An 18255-nucleotide genomic window follows, 5' to 3' on the forward strand; every position below is an offset into this window, starting at 1 on the left:
AGTCCACAGCCAGGACCAAACCAAGGCTAAAGCAGGACCAAACCAAGCCCACAGCCAGGACTAAACCAAGGCTAAAGCAGGACCAAACCAAGTCCACAGCCAGGACCAAACCAAGGCTAAAGCAGGACCAAACCAAGTCCACAGCCAGGACCAAACCAAGGCTAAAGCAGGACCAAACCAAGCCCACAGCCAGGACTAAACCAAGGCTAAAGCAGGACCAAGCCAAGTCCACAGCCAGGACCAAACCAAGGCTAAAGCAGGACCAAACCAAGCCCACAGCCAGGACTAAACCAAGGCTAAAGCAGGACCAAACCAAGCCCACAGCCAGGACTAAACCAAGGCTAAAGCAGGACCAAACCAAGTCCACAGCCAGGACTAAACCCAGGCTAAAGCAGGACCAAACCAAGCCCACAGCCAGGACTAAACCAAGGCTAAAGCAGGACCAAACCAAGTCCACAGCCAGGACTAAACCAAGGCTAAAGCAGGACCAAACCAAGGCTAGAGCAGGAACAAACCAAGCCCACAGCCAGGACTAAACCAAGGCTAAAGCAGGACCAAACCAAGGCTAGCGCAGGACCAAACCAAGTCCACAGCCAGGACTAAACCAAGGCTAAAGCAGGACCAAACCAAGTCCACAGCCAGGACTAAACCAAGGCTAAAGCAGGACCAAACCAAGTCCACAGCCAGGACTAAACCAAGGCTAAAGCAGGACCAAACCAAGGCTAGAGCAGGACCAAACCAAGTCCACAGCCAGGACTAAACCAAGGCTAAAGCAGGACCAAACCAAGGCTAGAGCAGGACCAAACCAAGTCACCAGCCAGGACTAAACCAAGGCTAAAGCAGGACCAAACCAAGGCTAGCGCAGGACCAAACCAAGTCCACAGCCAGGACTAAACCAAGGCTAAAGCAGGACCAAACCAAGCCCACAGCCAGGACTAAACCAAGGCTAAAGCAGGACAAAACCAAGTCCACAGCCAGGACTAAACCAAGGCTAAAGCAGGACCAAACCAAGTCCACAGCCAGGACTAAACCAAGGCTAAAGCAGGACCAAACCAAGTCCACAGCCAGGACTAAACCAAGACTAAAGCAGGACCAAACCAAGCCCACAGCCAGGACTAAACCAAGGCTAAAGCAGGACCAAACCAAGTCCACAGCCAGGACTAAACCAAGGCTAAAGCAGGACCAAACCAAGGCTAGAGCAGGACCAAACCAAGTCAACAGCCAGGACTAAACCAAGGCTAAAGCAGGACCAAACCAAGGCTAGCGCAGGACCAAACCAAGTCCACAGCCAGGACTAAACCAAGGCTAAAGCAGGACCAAACCAAGTCCACAGCCAGGACCAAACCAAGGCTAAAGCAGGACCAAACCAAGCCCACAGCCAGGACTAAACCAAGGCTAAAGCAGGACCAAACCAAGTCCACAGCCAGGACCAAACCAAGGCTAAAGCAGGACCAAACCAAGTCCACAGCCAGGACCAAACCAAGGCTAAAGCAGGACCAAACCAAGCCCACAGCCAGGACTAAACCAAGGCTAAAGCAGGACCAAGCCAAGTCCACAGCCAGGACCAAACCAAGGCTAAAGCAGGACCAAACCAAGCCCACAGCCAGGACTAAACCAAGGCTAAAGCAGGACCAAACCAAGTCCACAGCCAGGACTAAACCAAGGCTAAAGCAGGACCAAACCAAGGCTAGAGCAGGACCAAACCAAGTCAACAGCCAGGACTAAACCAAGGCTAAAGCAGGACCAAACCAAGGCTAGCGCAGGACCAAACCAAGTCCACAGCCAGGACTAAACCAAGGCTAAAGCAGGACCAAACCAAGTCCACAGCCAGGACTAAACCAAGGCTAAAGCAGGACCAAACCAAGTCCACAGCCAGGACTAAACCAAGGCTAAAGCAGGACCAAACCAAGGCTAGAGCAGGACCAAACCAAGTCCACAGCCAGGACTAAACCAAGGCTAAAGCAGGACCAAACCAAGGCTAGAGCAGGACCAAACCAAGTCAACAGCCAGGACTAAACCAAGGCTAAAGCAGGACCAAACCAAGTCCACAGCCAGGACTAAACCAAGGCTAAAGCAGGACCAAACCAAGGCTAGAGCAGGACCAAACCAAGTCCACAGCCAGGACTAAACCAAGGCTAAAGCAGGACCAAACCAAGGCTAGAGCAGGACCAAACCAAGTCAACAGCCAGGACTAAACCAAGGCTAAAGCAGGACCAAACCAAGGCTAGCGCAGGACCAAACCAAGTCCACAGCCAGGACTAAACCAAGGCTAAAGCAGGACCAAACCAAGTCCACAGCCAGGACCAAACCAAGGCTAAAGCAGGACCAAACCAAGCCCACAGCCAGGACTAAACCAAGGCTAAAGCAGGACCAAACCAAGTCCACAGCCAGGACCAAACCAAGGCTAAAGCAGGACCAAACCAAGTCCACAGCCAGGACCAAACCAAGGCTAAAGCAGGACCAAGCCAAGTCCACAGCCAGGACCAAACCAAGGCTAAAGCAGGACCAAACCAAGCCCACAGCCAGGACTAAACCAAGGCTAAAGCAGGACCAAACCAAGTCCACAGCCAGGACCAAACCAAGGCTAAAGCAGGACCAAACCAAGCCCACAGCCAGGACTAAACCAAAGCTAAAGCAGGACCAAACCAAGTCCACAGCCAGGACTAAACCAAGGCTAAAGCAGGACCAAACCAAGGCTAGAGCAGGACCAAACCAAGTCAACAGCCAGGACTAAACCAAGGCTAAAGCAGGACCAAACCAAGGCTAGCGCAGGACCAAACCAAGTCCACAGCCAGGACTAAACCAAGGCTAAAGCAGGACCAAACCAAGTCCACAGCCAGGACTAAACCAAGGCTAAAGCAGGACCAAACCAAGTCGACAGCCAGGACTAAACCAAGGCTAAAGCAGGACCAAACCAAGGCTAGAGCAGGACCAAACCAAGTCCACAGCCAGGACTAAACCAAGGCTAAAGCAGGACCAAACCAAGGCTAGAGCAGGACCAAACCAAGTCAACAGCCAGGACTAAACCAAGGCTAAAGCAGGACCAAACCAAGGCTAGCGCAGGACCAAACCAAGTCCACAGCCAGGACTAAACCAAGGCTAAAGCAGGACCAAACCAAGTCCACAGCCAGGACTAAACCAAGGCTAAAGCAGGACCAAACCAAGCCCACAGCCAGGACTAAACCAAGGCTAAAGCAGGACCAAACCAAGTCCACAGCCAGGACTAAACCAAGGCTAAAGCAGGACCAAACCAAGTCCACAGCCAGGACTAAACCAAGGCTAAAGCAGGACCAAACCAAGTCCACAGCCAGGACTAAACCAAGACTAAAGCAGGACCAAACCAAGCCCACAGCCAGGACTAAACCAAGGCTAAAGCAGGACCAAACCAAGTCCACAGCCAGGACTAAACCAAGGCTAAAGCAGGACCAAACCAAGGCTAGAGCAGGACCAAACCAAGTCAACAGCCAGGACTAAACCAAGGCTAAAGCAGGACCAAACCAAGGCTAGCGCAGGACCAAACCAAGTCCACAGCCAGGACCAAACCAAGCCCACAGCCAGGACTAAACCAAGGCTAAAGCAGGACCAAACCAAGTCCACAGCCAGGACCAAACCAAGGCTAAAGCAGGACCAAACCAAGTCCACAGCCAGGACCAAACCAAGGCTAAAGCAGGACCAAACCAAGCCCACAGCCAGGACTAAACCAAGGCTAAAGCAGGACCAAACCAAGTCCACAGCCAGGACTAAACCAAGGCTAAAGCAGGACCAAACCAAGGCTAGAGCAGGACCAAACCAAGTCCACAGCCAGGACTAAACCAAGGCTAAAGCAGGACCAAACCAAGGCTAGAGCAGGACCAAACCAAGTCAACAGCCAGGACTAAACCAAGGCTAAAGCAGGACCAAACCAAGGCTAGCGCAGGACCAAACCAAGTCCACAGCCAGGACTAAACCAAGGCTAAAGCAGGACCAAACCAAGCCCACAGCCAGGACTAAACCAAGGCTAAAGCAGGACAAAACCAAGTCCACAGCCAGGACTAAACCAAGGCTAAAGCAGGACCAAACCAAGTCCACAGCCAGGACTAAACCAAGGCTAAAGCAGGACCAAACCAAGTCCACAGCCAGGACTAAACCAAGACTAAAGCAGGACCAAACCAAGCCCACAGCCAGGACTAAACCAAGGCTAAAGCAGGACCAAACCAAGTCCACAGCGAGGGCTAAACCAAGGCTAAAGCAGGACCAAACCAAGGCTAGAGCAGGACCAAACCAAGTCAACAGCCAGGACTAAACCAAGGCTAAAGCAGGACCAAACCAAGGCTAGCGCAGGACCAAACCAAGTCCACAGCCAGGACTAAACCAAGGCTAAAGCAGGACCAAACCAAGTCCACAGCCAGGACCAAACCAAGGCTAAAGCAGGACCAAACCAAGCCCACAGCCAGGACTAAACCAAGGCTAAAGCAGGACCAAACCAAGTCCACAGCCAGGACCAAACCAAGGCTAAAGCAGGACCAAACCAAGTCCACAGCCAGGACCAAACCAAGGCTAAAGCAGGACCAAACCAAGCCCACAGCCAGGACTAAACCAAGGCTAAAGCAGGACCAAGCCAAGTCCACAGCCAGGACCAAACCAAGGCTAAAGCAGGACCAAACCAAGCCCACAGCCAGGACTAAACCAAGGCTAAAGCAGGACCAAACCAAGTCCACAGCCAGGACTAAACCAAGGCTAAAGCAGGACCAAACCAAGGCTAGAGCAGGACCAAACCAAGTCAACAGCCAGGACTAAACCAAGGCTAAAGCAGGACCAAACCAAGGCTAGCGCAGGACCAAACCAAGTCCACAGCCAGGACTAAACCAAGGCTAAAGCAGGACCAAACCAAGTCCACAGCCAGGACTAAACCAAGGCTAAAGCAGGACCAAACCAAGTCCACAGCCAGGACTAAACCAAGGCTAAAGCAGGACCAAACCAAGGCTAGAGCAGGACCAAACCAAGTCCACAGCCAGGACTAAACCAAGGCTAAAGCAGGACCAAACCAAGGCTAGAGCAGGACCAAACCAAGTCAACAGCCAGGACTAAACCAAGGCTAAAGCAGGACCAAACCAAGTCCACAGCCAGGACTAAACCAAGGCTAAAGCAGGACCAAACCAAGGCTAGAGCAGGACCAAACCAAGTCCACAGCCAGGACTAAACCAAGGCTAAAGCAGGACCAAACCAAGGCTAGAGCAGGACCAAACCAAGTCAACAGCCAGGACTAAACCAAGGCTAAAGCAGGACCAAACCAAGGCTAGCGCAGGACCAAACCAAGTCCACAGCCAGGACTAAACCAAGGCTAAAGCAGGACCAAACCAAGTCCACAGCCAGGACCAAACCAAGGCTAAAGCAGGACCAAACCAAGCCCACAGCCAGGACTAAACCAAGGCTAAAGCAGGACCAAACCAAGTCCACAGCCAGGACCAAACCAAGGCTAAAGCAGGACCAAACCAAGTCCACAGCCAGGACCAAACCAAGGCTAAAGCAGGACCAAGCCAAGTCCACAGCCAGGACCAAACCAAGGCTAAAGCAGGACCAAACCAAGCCCACAGCCAGGACTAAACCAAGGCTAAAGCAGGACCAAACCAAGTCCACAGCCAGGACTAAACCAAGGCTAAAGCAGGACCAAACCAAGCCCACAGCCAGGACTAAACCAAGGCTAAAGCAGGACCAAACCAAGTCCACAGCCAGGACTAAACCAAGGCTAAAGCAGGACCAAACCAAGGCTAGAGCAGGACCAAACCAAGTCAACAGCCAGGACTAAACCAAGGCTAAAGCAGGACCAAACCAAGGCTAGCGCAGGACCAAACCAAGTCCACAGCCAGGACTAAACCAAGGCTAAAGCAGGACCAAACCAAGTCCACAGCCAGGACTAAACCAAGGCTAAAGCAGGACCAAACCAAGTCGACAGCCAGGACTAAACCAAGGCTAAAGCAGGACCAAACCAAGGCTAGAGCAGGACCAAACCAAGTCCACAGCCAGGACTAAACCAAGGCTAAAGCAGGACCAAACCAAGGCTAGAGCAGGACCAAACCAAGTCAACAGCCAGGACTAAACCAAGGCTAAAGCAGGACCAAACCAAGGCTAGCGCAGGACCAAACCAAGTCCACAGCCAGGACTAAACCAAGGCTAAAGCAGGACCAAACCAAGTCCACAGCCAGGACTAAACCAAGGCTAAAGCAGGACCAAACCAAGCCCACAGCCAGGACTAAACCAAGGCTAAAGCAGGACCAAACCAAGTCCACAGCCAGGACTAAACCAAGGCTAAAGCAGGACCAAACCAAGTCCACAGCCAGGACTAAACCAAGGCTAAAGCAGGACCAAACCAAGTCCACAGCCAGGACTAAACCAAGACTAAAGCAGGACCAAACCAAGCCCACAGCCAGGACTAAACCAAGGCTAAAGCAGGACCAAACCAAGTCCACAGCCAGGACTAAACCAAGGCTAAAGCAGGACCAAACCAAGGCTAGAGCAGGACCAAACCAAGTCAACAGCCAGGACTAAACCAAGGCTAAAGCAGGACCAAACCAAGGCTAGCGCAGGACCAAACCAAGTCCACAGCCAGGACCAAACCAAGCCCACAGCCAGGACTAAACCAAGGCTAAAGCAGGACCAAACCAAGTCCACAGCCAGGACCAAACCAAGGCTAAAGCAGGACCAAACCAAGTCCACAGCCAGGACCAAACCAAGGCTAAAGCAGGACCAAACCAAGCCCACAGCCAGGACTAAACCAAGGCTAAAGCAGGACCAAACCAAGTCCACAGCCAGGACTAAACCAAGGCTAAAGCAGGACCAAACCAAGGCTAGAGCAGGACCAAACCAAGTCAACAGCCAGGACTAAACTAAGGCTAAAGCAGGACCAAACCAAGGCTAGCGCAGGACCAAACCAAGTCCACAGCCAGGACTAAACCAAGGCTAAAGCAGGACCAAACCAAGTCCACAGCCAGGACTAAACCAAGGCTAAAGCAGGACCAAACCAAGTCCACAGCCAGGACTAAACCAAGGCTAAAGCAGGACCAAACCAAGGCTAGAGCAGGACCAAACCAAGTCCACAGCCAGGACTAAACCAAGGCTAAAGCAGGACCAAACCAAGGCTAGAGCAGGACCAAACCAAGTCAACAGCCAGGACTAAACCAAGGCTAAAGCAGGACCAAACCAAGGCTAGCGCAGGACCAAACCAAGTCCACAGCCAGGACTAAACCAAGGCTAAAGCAGGACCAAACCATGTCCACAGCCAGGACTAAACCAAGGCTAAAGCAGGACCAAACCAAGTCCACAGCCAGGACTAAACCAAGGCTAAAGCAGGACCAAACCAAGGCTAGAGCAGGACCAAACCAAGTCCACAGCCAGGACTAAACCAAGGCTAAAGCAGGACCAAACCAAGTCCACAGCCAGGACTAAACCAAGGCTAAAGCAGGACCAAACCAAGTCCACAGCCAGGACTAAACCAAGGCTAAAGCAGGACCAAACCAAGTCCACAGCCAAGACTAAACCAGGCCCAAACTAGGGGTCTTATTTATAAAGCACGTGTACATACAAAAATGTTACGCACAGGACTTTCCATGTCACATTTCGTCGGCCTCAAAGCATTACTGCCCAAGTCAAATTTTGACTACATATAGTTTTGTCTCATTCTACTCCCCAGACCCTTTTTAATTTTGGAAATCACTGTAAAATGACTAATGACGTCCACTGCACGGTGAACATCTGCGATGATCGTGGGGAAAGTCTTGAGTTGTGGCTCAAAATCGTGGGACGTAGGTCTCAGAGTGAAACAGGGACATAGACTAAACTTCGTACAAACAAAAACGAGCTGCAATTATGTCAAGCATGTCCGATATCGTGGCGTCTTGGTTGCAGAGTGAGGCCTCTTCTTAAGACTCAAGTGCAGCAGAGAAGCTCCGCCGTGAACGGGACCTTAGCTCACCATTTCCTTTTCCTTGACTAACTTTTACAAACAAAAAAAACACAGCTAGCATGTAGCACTAGCCTCAGCTAACCAGGACAGATGTTCACTTTCTCACACAGAGCTTTCTCACAGCCTCTGCCGATTGTCTCCCCCTGTGTTCTTTAAATCCCTCATGTCTTGTAGTCTGACATCCAAAAACCTTTAGGCAGTTACACTATAGGGTCAAGAATTTATGATGAATAAAAAGTCAACTTTAAATAGGTATGATCAGTCTTGCCAAAAAATGAGGCAGAAGACGAAACTGAGCTCAGGGAGATGAGAAATGAGCTTTTGGTGCACATAAAGTTTTGGACAAGTGTGAATTCTGCCTAAGCTATAACAATTGCTTTTAACGTTACAAATCTGTCCTAATTCTAACCATGCCATCTGGGCGGACATAAACATGCTTTTCCGATTAGCGCTGCCAATTCTATTACTTTACTTGGCTCCTGCACCTACGCACCTGTCTCTCCCTCCAAAAACACACAACCAGCAGTTTATTTGCACTTCATTAAACTATTTTATATTTGCCGTTCGATCCAAAGTCATCTCCTGTGTTTATCGTGGCACTCCATTCTGTGTGCACAATGGGAAGAGTCAACATGAGCTGCTACTTTATCGTAAACTGTTTGTGGACGTAACCATGCAGAAAACAGCGGCGTATTTACCCAGCGCAGGAGCCAGGAGTGTGCCTTGTAAAGAGTTGGCAACTTGACAGAGAAAAGAAAACGTTTATTTGCCTCGGCGCTGCTGGAAACGCAGGTGAGACTTACAGAAAACCACTTCCTCCTGGGAACGCTCAGTTTGACAGCCAATTCCACTACAACTCATGTCCCGGATCAGTGTTCGGCTGAGGGGAGATCTCTGTTAAACGGTTGGAGGGAAATAACATGACGTTCAAAGTTAATGGCTGGCCCAATAAAGTTGATAAAACGATTTATGGACGATTGAACAAAGCTGGACGAAGTTGTCAAAATCTGAACGCCACCACTTTAACACAATTATTACAACTACACACACCATTATGAACTGCTTTTTTGGGGGGAAAATATAATAGTTTGAGCTCCTTTCTGACACTCTTTTCAGCACAAAATGTAAAATCAAAATACATACTTCTTACATGTAGAACCGTACTTTTATGGGTCAAATTAGACGCTATGGAGAAACAAGTTTGGGCCCATGACACTTCCTTGGGGCACCCCTGGTTTAGAAATGTATGGCAAATGTACAAAAAGGGAAAGGTGAGTGTGTCAGTGGGTCAAGAAATGTGAGGCAGGTGCTCTTCAACACTCTAAAACAAAGATAAAACTGTCTCGAAGCCTTTTTGAGTTCACTCCAATTTTAATATACTTTTAATTGATACTTGTCTGACTTCATACTATTTAGGTATTAGATATTTAGGTACGGATTGTCCATAACGAACACCATGTTCAAGCACAAGGGTGTCCATCAGTGCACATGGCACCAGGACACCCTAGGCCGGAGGTCAATGATCAACTTTGTTGTTGTGTCATCAGACCTCCGGCCGCGTGTCTTGGACACTCGGGTGAAGAGAGGGGAGAGTTGTCAACCGATCACCACCTGGTGGTGAGTTGGATCCGCTGGCGGAGGAGGAAGCCGGACAGACTTGGCAGACCCAAGCGCATTGTGAGGGTCTGTTGGGAACGTCTAGTGGAGCCCTCTGTCAGTAGGGTATTCAACTCGCACCTCCGGGAGAGCTTCTCCCATGTCCCGGGGGAGGTTGGGGACATTGAGTCCGAGTGGACCATGTTCTCCGCCTCCATTGTTGATGCGGCTGCTCGCAGTTGTGGTCACAAGGTCTCCGGTGCCTGTCGTGGCGGCAACCCCCGAACCCGGTGGTGGACACCGGAAGTAAGGGATGCCGTCAGACTGAAGAAGGAGGCCTATCAGGCCACTCTGGCTTGTAGGTCTCCAGAGGTCATCGACGGGTATCGGCAGGCCAAGCGAGCCGCGGCTCGTGCTGTCGCAGAGGCAAAAACCCGGGCCTGGGAGGAGTACGGGGAGGCCATGGAGGAGGACTATTGGTCGGCACCAAAGAAATTCTGGCAAACCGTCCGGCGCCTCAAGAGGGGGAAGCAGTGTCTCACCAACACCGTTTACGGTGCGGGTGGAGGCCTGCTGACCTCGACTGGGTATGTCGTCGGACGGTGGAAGGAATACTTTGAGGATCTCCTTAATCCCTCAGTCACGTCTTCCGAAGAGGAAGTAGAGACCGGGGACTCGGAGGCTGGCTCATCCATCACCCAAGCTGAAGTCACTGAGGTTGTTCGCAAACTCCTCGGTGGCAGGGCTCCGGGGGTGGATGAGATCCGCCCTGAGTACCTAAAGTATCTGGATGTTGTAGGACTGTCTTGGTTGACACGTCTCTGCAACATCGCGTGGCGTTCGGGGACCGTGCCTCTGGACTGGCAGACCGGGGTGGTGGTCCCTCTGTTCAAGAAGGGGGACCGGAGGGTGTGTTCCAACTACAGAGGGATCACACTCCTCAGCCTCCCGGGTAAGGTCTATTCCAAGGTACTGGAGAGGAGAATCCGACCGATAGTCGAACCGGGGATTCAGGAGGAGCAGAGTGGTTTTGGTCCCGGTCGTGGAACACTGGACCAGCTCTATACCCTCCATCGGGTGCTCGAGGGTTCATGGGAGTTTGCCCAACCAGTCCACATGTGCTTTGTGGATCTGGAGAAGGCTTTCGACCGTGTCCCTCGGGGTGTCCTTTGGGGGGTGCTCCGGGAGTACGGGGTCCGGGGCCCTTTGCTCAGGGCTGTCCGGTCCCTGTATGACCGGAGCAGGAGCTGTGTTCGCATTGCCGGCAGTAAGTCAGACCTGTTCCCAGTGCATGTTGGACTCCGCCAGGGCTGCCCTTTGTCACCGGTTCTGTTCATTGTTTTTATGGACAGAATTTCTAGGCGCAGTCAGGGGTCGGAGGGTGTCCGGTTTGGGGACCACAGGATCTCATCTCTGCTGTTTGCAGACGATGTTGTCCTGATGGCTCCATCAAACCCGGACCTGCAACATGCACTGGGACGGTTTGCAGCCAAGTGTGAAGCGGCTGGGATGAGAATCAGCACCTCCAAATCCGAGGCCATGGTTCTCGACCGGAAAAAGGTGGCTTGCCCTCTCCAGGTGGGTGGGGTGTCCTTGCCCCAAGTGGAGGAGTTCAAGTATCTCGGGGTCTTGTTCACGAGTGAGGGAAGGATGGAGCGTGAGATCGACAGGCGGATTGGTGCAGCGGCTGCAGTGATGCAGTCGCTGCATCGGACTGTTGTGGTAAAGAGGGAGCTGAGCCGAAAGGCAAAGCTCTCGATTTACCGGTCGGTCTACGTTCCTACCCTCACCTATGGTCATGAGCTTTGGGTAGTGACCGAAAGAACAAGATCGCGGATACAAGCGGTCAAAATAAGTTTCCTCCGCCGTGTGGCTGGGCGCTCCCTTAGAGATAAGGTGAGGAGCTCGGCCACACGGGGGGAGCTCGGAGTAGAGCCGCTGCTCCTCCACGTCGAGAGGAGCCAGCTGAGGTGGCTCGGGCATCTGTTCCGGATGCCTCCTGGGCGCCTCCCTCGGGAGGTGTTTCAGGCATGTCCCACCGGGAAGAGGCCCCGGGGAAGACCCAGGACACGCTGGAGAGACTATGTCTCTCGGCTGGCCTGGGAACGCCTCGGGATCCCCCCGGAGGAGTTAGAGGAAGTGTCTGGGGAGTAGGAAGTCTGGGAGTCCCTGCTCAGACTGCTGCCCCCGTGACCCGGCCCCGGATAAAGCGACAGAAGATGGATGGATGGATGGATATTTAGGTATTAAGGCTTAGTATTTTTCATTGTATTCATTTGTTTCTCTCCGTCTTCGTCCCCAACCCATCATTTACATCTCGGTGTTGTGCTACAGTGACGCCTGATCTTACACACAACACAACACTACACAACACAACACAACACAACACAACACAACACTACACAACACATCACAGCACTACACAACACAACACAACACAACACTACACAACACAACACTACACAACACTACACAACACAACACAACACAACACAACACTACACAACACATCACAGAACTACACAACACAACACAACACAACACTACACAACACTACACAACACAACACTACACAACACTACACAACACATCACAGCACTACACAACACAACACTACACAACACTACACAACACTACACTACACAACACTACACAACACAGCACTACACAACACAGCACTACACAACACTATACGACACAACACTACACAACACTACACAACACAACACTACACAGCACTACACAACACTACACAACACAACACTACACTACACAACACTACACAACACAGCACTACACAACACAACACTACACAACACTACACAACACAGCACTACACAACACAGCACTACACAACACTACACAACACTACACTACACTACACAACACTGCACAACACAGCACAGCACAACACTACACAACACTACACAACACAGCACTACACAACACTACACTACACTACACTACACAACACAACACAACACTACACTACACTACACTACACTACACTACACTACACAACACAACACAACACAACACAACACTACACTACACTACACTACACTACACTACACTACACTACACTACACTACACTACACTACACAACACTACACTACACTACACTACACTACACTACACTACACTACACTACACTACACTACACTACACTACACTACACAACACAACACAACACAACACAACACAACACTACACTACACTACACTACACTACACTACACTACACTACACTACACTACACAACACTACACTACACTACACTACACTACACTACACTACACTACACTACACTACACAACACAACACAAGACACAATGGTGAAGAGAGCAGAGACGGAGCACCTGGAGCATCAGCTGTGACCTAGTCTTTCACACTGCACCTGTTGTTTCAGACTCTAAAAATCCCCAAAAAGCCTCAAATACAACTTCCTATATTATATATTGGCAGAGCAGACAAAGCACCTGCACATTGTTTATATAAACAGGAAAAATGCTAAATTAGAACATGTTTGCCCATCAAAAATAATTTATTACCTCTATTTATTTTCAGGGGATCTTGTTAAATTACCAAAAAAAAAAATGTTTGCAAGCTCTGGTAATAATCACAGTGTGAATAAAAAAAAAAAAAAAAATCTTGGTTTTATTTAGCTAGAAGTTACAATTATCAACTAAAGAAAGATTGATTAAAATGAAATAGAAGTTTAAAATGTTTAATCCTGCACTCAGAACATTAATTCAGAATAATTATAATGTGTTTGCTGGAGTTTTGAAATAATAATGATAAAAAATCTGGGTTTGGGAAGTGTACTTAACAGTACTTTACATATTTAAAAAAATTAATTTCCGTTGTCACACAGTGAGTTCCGTACTATTCTGGAGAAGAACAGTATTTTTCTTTTTCCCCACTTTTGTCAAGTTTGTTTTGTCCAAGTCATTTTTCATCATCATTTTCTACTCACAAACTGTGTCTTGTCAGCAGGGGGCGCCTCTGTGATGGACTTGAGGTCTTCCACGGTCACGCGGTGGATGTCTTCGATGGCCGAGCCCGAGTACAGCACGATGTCTTTGACGAAAATGCTAACGGCGCGTAGCATGTAGGACACAAACAGGTGCATGTGGATGTAGTTCCTCGTGCAGTGCAGCCGCCTGAAGAGAAACAGAAATACAAAAAATTGTCAGGTTATTTTTGCGGCAAAATGAAAAAGTACTGGAGAAGAGGATGTTGTCCAGCCTCTTCTGGAAGTTCCCTCCACAGTGCGCTGGTCAGCTATTACTGACGTTTATATACACGTTTATATGAAAGAGGAACTTCACGAACGATCGGGACACGCACTGGAATCGCTTTAAATTAACTTGTTTTGACTTTATTCGGCTGGATTGAGTGTTTTCGTCGTGTCGTTGCGATGTGTCTTGGCTCCGGCCCCGCCCCCCCGGCTCCGGCCCCGCCCCCCGGCCGGCGCCGTACCGCATTTCCACAAAGGAGGAACTCATGAAACTGCAGAGAACAGTCGTCTTACCCGGAGATCGCCACGTTATCCCGTCGCAATACTGACCTAACCCAATACTGATGTGCAATTCTGTCATATGTGCAATTGCTGTTGGAATTCATGTGCAATTACTGTGAAATTCATGTGCAATCTATGTGCTGTCGTGACACATATTCATGTGCAATTACTGTCGGGATCACATGCAATGGTATTTATTTATTTATTTGTCTATGGGAGTTTTTATTTATAGGAGATCTTCTACTGAAAGTGTTTTTCAGACTTCCTATAAGTGATCTGTTCTTCTGTATCTACCTCTGTATCTACCTGCGTTGCACCAATGAAATTTCCCCATGTGGGACAATAAAGGATTATCTTATCTTATTAAAATGATGCCTGTTGTCACCGTAAATGTATAAGTTAAAATGTAAATGTATTCAGTGTTTTTTTCCTGGGGGTTTATCTGATATATAGACGGATTGATTGTCTTGATTCTGAGTTTTAATTTAAACCCCAGGACGCTAGAGTTATTGTAATAGAAGGCATATTATGCTTTTGTCTGCCATATAATCCACAACACTTGTTTATCATTATTTTATTTTGAACAAAAGAATCAAAAAAGAAAAATAAATAGCCTAGATTTGGAAAGAAAACTAAACATCAGACCGTCTTAACTTATTTAAAAAAATACATTTCAGTTGTTACACCATGAGTTCCGTACCATACATTTTGATAATTGATAACACGAGCGATGGAGAGGCATAAAATGTGCTGCTTTGGAGGATGTCAGACTGATGGAAAGGTCATGCTTAGACTATACAGAAACATGTTGGTTTTGAAAGTGGTCGGGCACTTTGCAAATCCGTGCCTACTTTGTGCAATGTCATTTAAAGTGTACAAAAAGAGATGTATACAGAAACATGAGGAACATTACTTTAAAATAGTAGAACGTAAGTAGAAGTTGAAAGTAGTTCCCCAAATAATCACTCAAGTAAGAGAAAAATAAAATAGAAAAAATACTGTGTGAGTACTAGATAACAGTTTGGAGATGAATGGAAATGTATTGTGCAATGTTTTAAATTATTAATAAAAATGGGCAGTTAACATAAGAATACTCTTCTTTCTGCACCTTTTCATTATTTTTTTGTAGCTTATGCTTACTTACGTACTTGATATATTTTATACATTATTACTCTAAATTGGCCCTAGTGAATGAATGTGAGAGTAAATATTTGTCTGTAATGTCTATGTCTCCAGTTGGCCCTGCGACGAGTTGGCCACTGTCCAGGATGTACCCCGCCTAAGGCCCGAAGTCGCTGGGATTGGCTCCAGTCACCCGCGACCCCGAAAGGGAACAAGCGGTAGAAAATGGATGGATGGATGTTATGAAACATATAAATACATATTACAAATGCAAAACTTTAAATAATACAAATATTTAGGTGTTTCCCAAAAATAGACACAAAAATGAATCACATCTAAAGGTAAAGTGTAAGAAATACAAATGTTCCAATAATTAAAGGCTGTTCACGTACTGTTTTTATCACTGTAGCATTACTCACAGAGAGAAAAGTAATCATCCTTAAGAGGATGTTTAGATGCACAACATCAGAAATCTCTACTTAAAGTTAGTTTGTCTGTTTTACACGCTAATCATAATCTAAAATAAAACACCAAAAGGTTCAGACACTCAACAATGATTTTAACGAGGCTCAGACATGTCGTAAATGTAGTTGATGGGTTGGTACCAGCCGACACTCTGGATTATGTAGAATTTGTTTAAGCTAATGCTAATGGCTGTAGGAATCCTTCATGTTTTACCGGATTAGCCGAGTTGCTAAGTGATCGATAGCATTAGCATCTACTTATCTGGATGTCTATGGTGCCACCGGGGAGATAGGTAATCCTGTTCATGGTGAGAATGTATGTTTTCAATGGATTTTTAGCTACAAAAAAGACTGTGATTCAATAAATGCAAAGAAAACTTTAAAATTGAACATTCTAGGTCTAGGTCTCCAACATTTCCCCAGTAAAGTGACATAGTCCACCTTTAAACAACCACAAAAATAACCTGAACTGAAGGGAATTAAAATGCCGAAGTAACATTTGTGGAAACTTTCCACTTGTTGTTAATGTCACAGTGGGCAAAGTACGGAAGCATTGAGAGGACGGCAAAAACAAAAATAAAGTGCTATTTTCTATTTTCTAAGTTCTAAAGTTTTTAGTTTGAGATAGAGTTGGCACAAAAGAAAACACCTGAATTAAACATGTTCTTGTCGTGTCTTTGATTTATTTTTGGCAACGACTCAAACTGGGACATTGAGAAAAATTTTGCTCAAACTTGGAGAAAATGGAGTACCATATTTTTTTCCTGCTTGCTTTTAGGGCTTCCGTAATTTGCAAGATCCAAATTCCACATAGAATCTTGCATGCATGTATGTATGCAAGTGGGAGGATTCTCACCCTCTTCTAAAGTGGTTTCTCTGTCACTTCACCGCCTCTCAAACCCAAGCCAAAATCTACTAAAACTATTGCAAAAGTTGAGTGATATAGGAGTTAATTTTTTCAGAAATATTTTCAGAAATACATAAAGATTATTTATAGAGGCTGTCATGCATTGTGCCCCCAGTAACCTCATAATGGGTTTGGTATTTGACAAACTGGGGATCCCTGGGAAATGTATTGATTCAGAAGCTGGTAGGTGAACATTAATGCAGCCAAGATTTCCCCAGGTAAAAGCAGAGACCAACCCACTAATGTGAAATATTTCCCTTTTAACTCTATATATATACAGGCAAGGCAAGTTTATTTGAAGAGCACACTTCGTATTGTGACAGAAATCACAAAACAGATTAAGACATAAAAGAGAGAGTGCAAAGAAAATCCTTTCAGTCATATGCGCAGCTAAACAAAACTGTTTTTAGCTTAGATTTGAACATTGCTTGAGTAGAGGCCTGTCTCACATCTTCAGAAAGACATGTCCGGGATGTACTTTGGTGCTGGGCCATGGAGAGACTTGTACACAAGCAGAGCTGCTTTAAAGTCTATTCTCTGAGCCACAGGAGCCAGTGCAGAGACCTGAGAACAGGACTAATGTGATCATACTTCCTGGTTCTAGTCAGGACCCGAGCAGCAGCGTTCTGGATGTACTGCAGCTGTTTTACAACTCGTTTGGAGAGGCCAGTGAGCGGCCGTTACAGTAGTCTAATCTACTGGAGACGAACACATGGATAAGTCTCTCGTAGCTGCTGATGTTATTGATTTGATGTGGCTGTTAAAGTTCAAGTCTGAGTCCATTATTTCCACCAGATTTCTAACTTGGTTTGTAGGTTTTAGAGCGAGACTCTGGAGGTGACCGCTAACACTTTCTCTTTGTTTCTGTGAGCCAAAAACGATTATTTCAGTCTTGTCTGAGTTCAGTTGGAGAAAGTTGTTTTGCATCCACAAACTGATCTGTTGGATGCAGTGACAGAGTGAATCCACTGGTCCAGATTCACCTGCCGACAGTGAAACATAGATCTGAGTGTCGTCTGCATAATTGTGATAGGACACATTTTCACAGTGAAATCTGTGAGCTGTTGTAAACAACCTTTTCAAGGACTTTGCCCCAAAATGGCAGATTAGAGATGGGCCGGTAATGACTCAGTACTGCAGCATCAAGACTGCTCTTCTTTAGGAGAGGCTTTATGACTGCAGTTTTCAAAGACATTTTCCAGATTGAAGCGACAAGTTAACTGTGTGAGTGAGTGATGCTAACAAACTGATAGTAGCACATGGAGGCAGCATGTAGATGAACTCAGACTGTGATGAAGTAATACAAAACGAGAAACAGAGAGACTGCATATAAACAATTTAAATCGTCCTAAACACAAACGTCCGGCCTTGTCCCTTTTGTCAAAAGTCTGATAGTTTTGTCAATTTTCAAATTTAGTCCGAATGTAATTTTCTCCATTTATTGAATGTCAAAAATAATGTCCTTGATTGTCCTCCTCTTATATCTCGACAGGTTTTAATCCAAGCTCGTGCTCAAATGTCTCTATAACAATGTGGGCTGGTGCAGAGCCTTTAGGTGTCACTAGGCCCTGGGGATGAGAGATCCGGGGCTGAGAGAGTTGTACTTTATGTTTGATGCTAATTGAGATTGGATTGCTAATGTCTGATGTAGTGTGTGAGTCAGGGAGTGGGCATTGTGAAGTATTCTTATTAATGACTGGGTGTA

General features: G+C 47.4%; 1 protein-coding gene across 1 annotated transcript in view; it reads right to left on the reverse strand.

Annotated features, from left to right (window-relative positions):
• pth1r (parathyroid hormone 1 receptor) overlaps nucleotides 1-18255 on the reverse strand; it is a 167113-nt gene that overhangs the window by 25881 nt on the left and 122977 nt on the right. Inside the window, exon 6 of the mRNA XM_072441748.1 lies at nucleotides 13512-13698. Within this exon, the coding sequence (XP_072297849.1) occupies nucleotides 13512-13698 (187 nt within the window). The remainder of the gene's footprint in view (nucleotides 1-13511; nucleotides 13699-18255) is intronic.

Source organism: Eucyclogobius newberryi, unplaced genomic scaffold, assembly GCF_026437365.1.
Source record: "Eucyclogobius newberryi isolate DKJ021-1_F unplaced genomic scaffold, fEucNew1.0.hap1 SCAF_12, whole genome shotgun sequence".
NCBI lineage: Eukaryota > Metazoa > Chordata > Actinopteri > Gobiiformes > Gobiidae > Eucyclogobius > Eucyclogobius newberryi.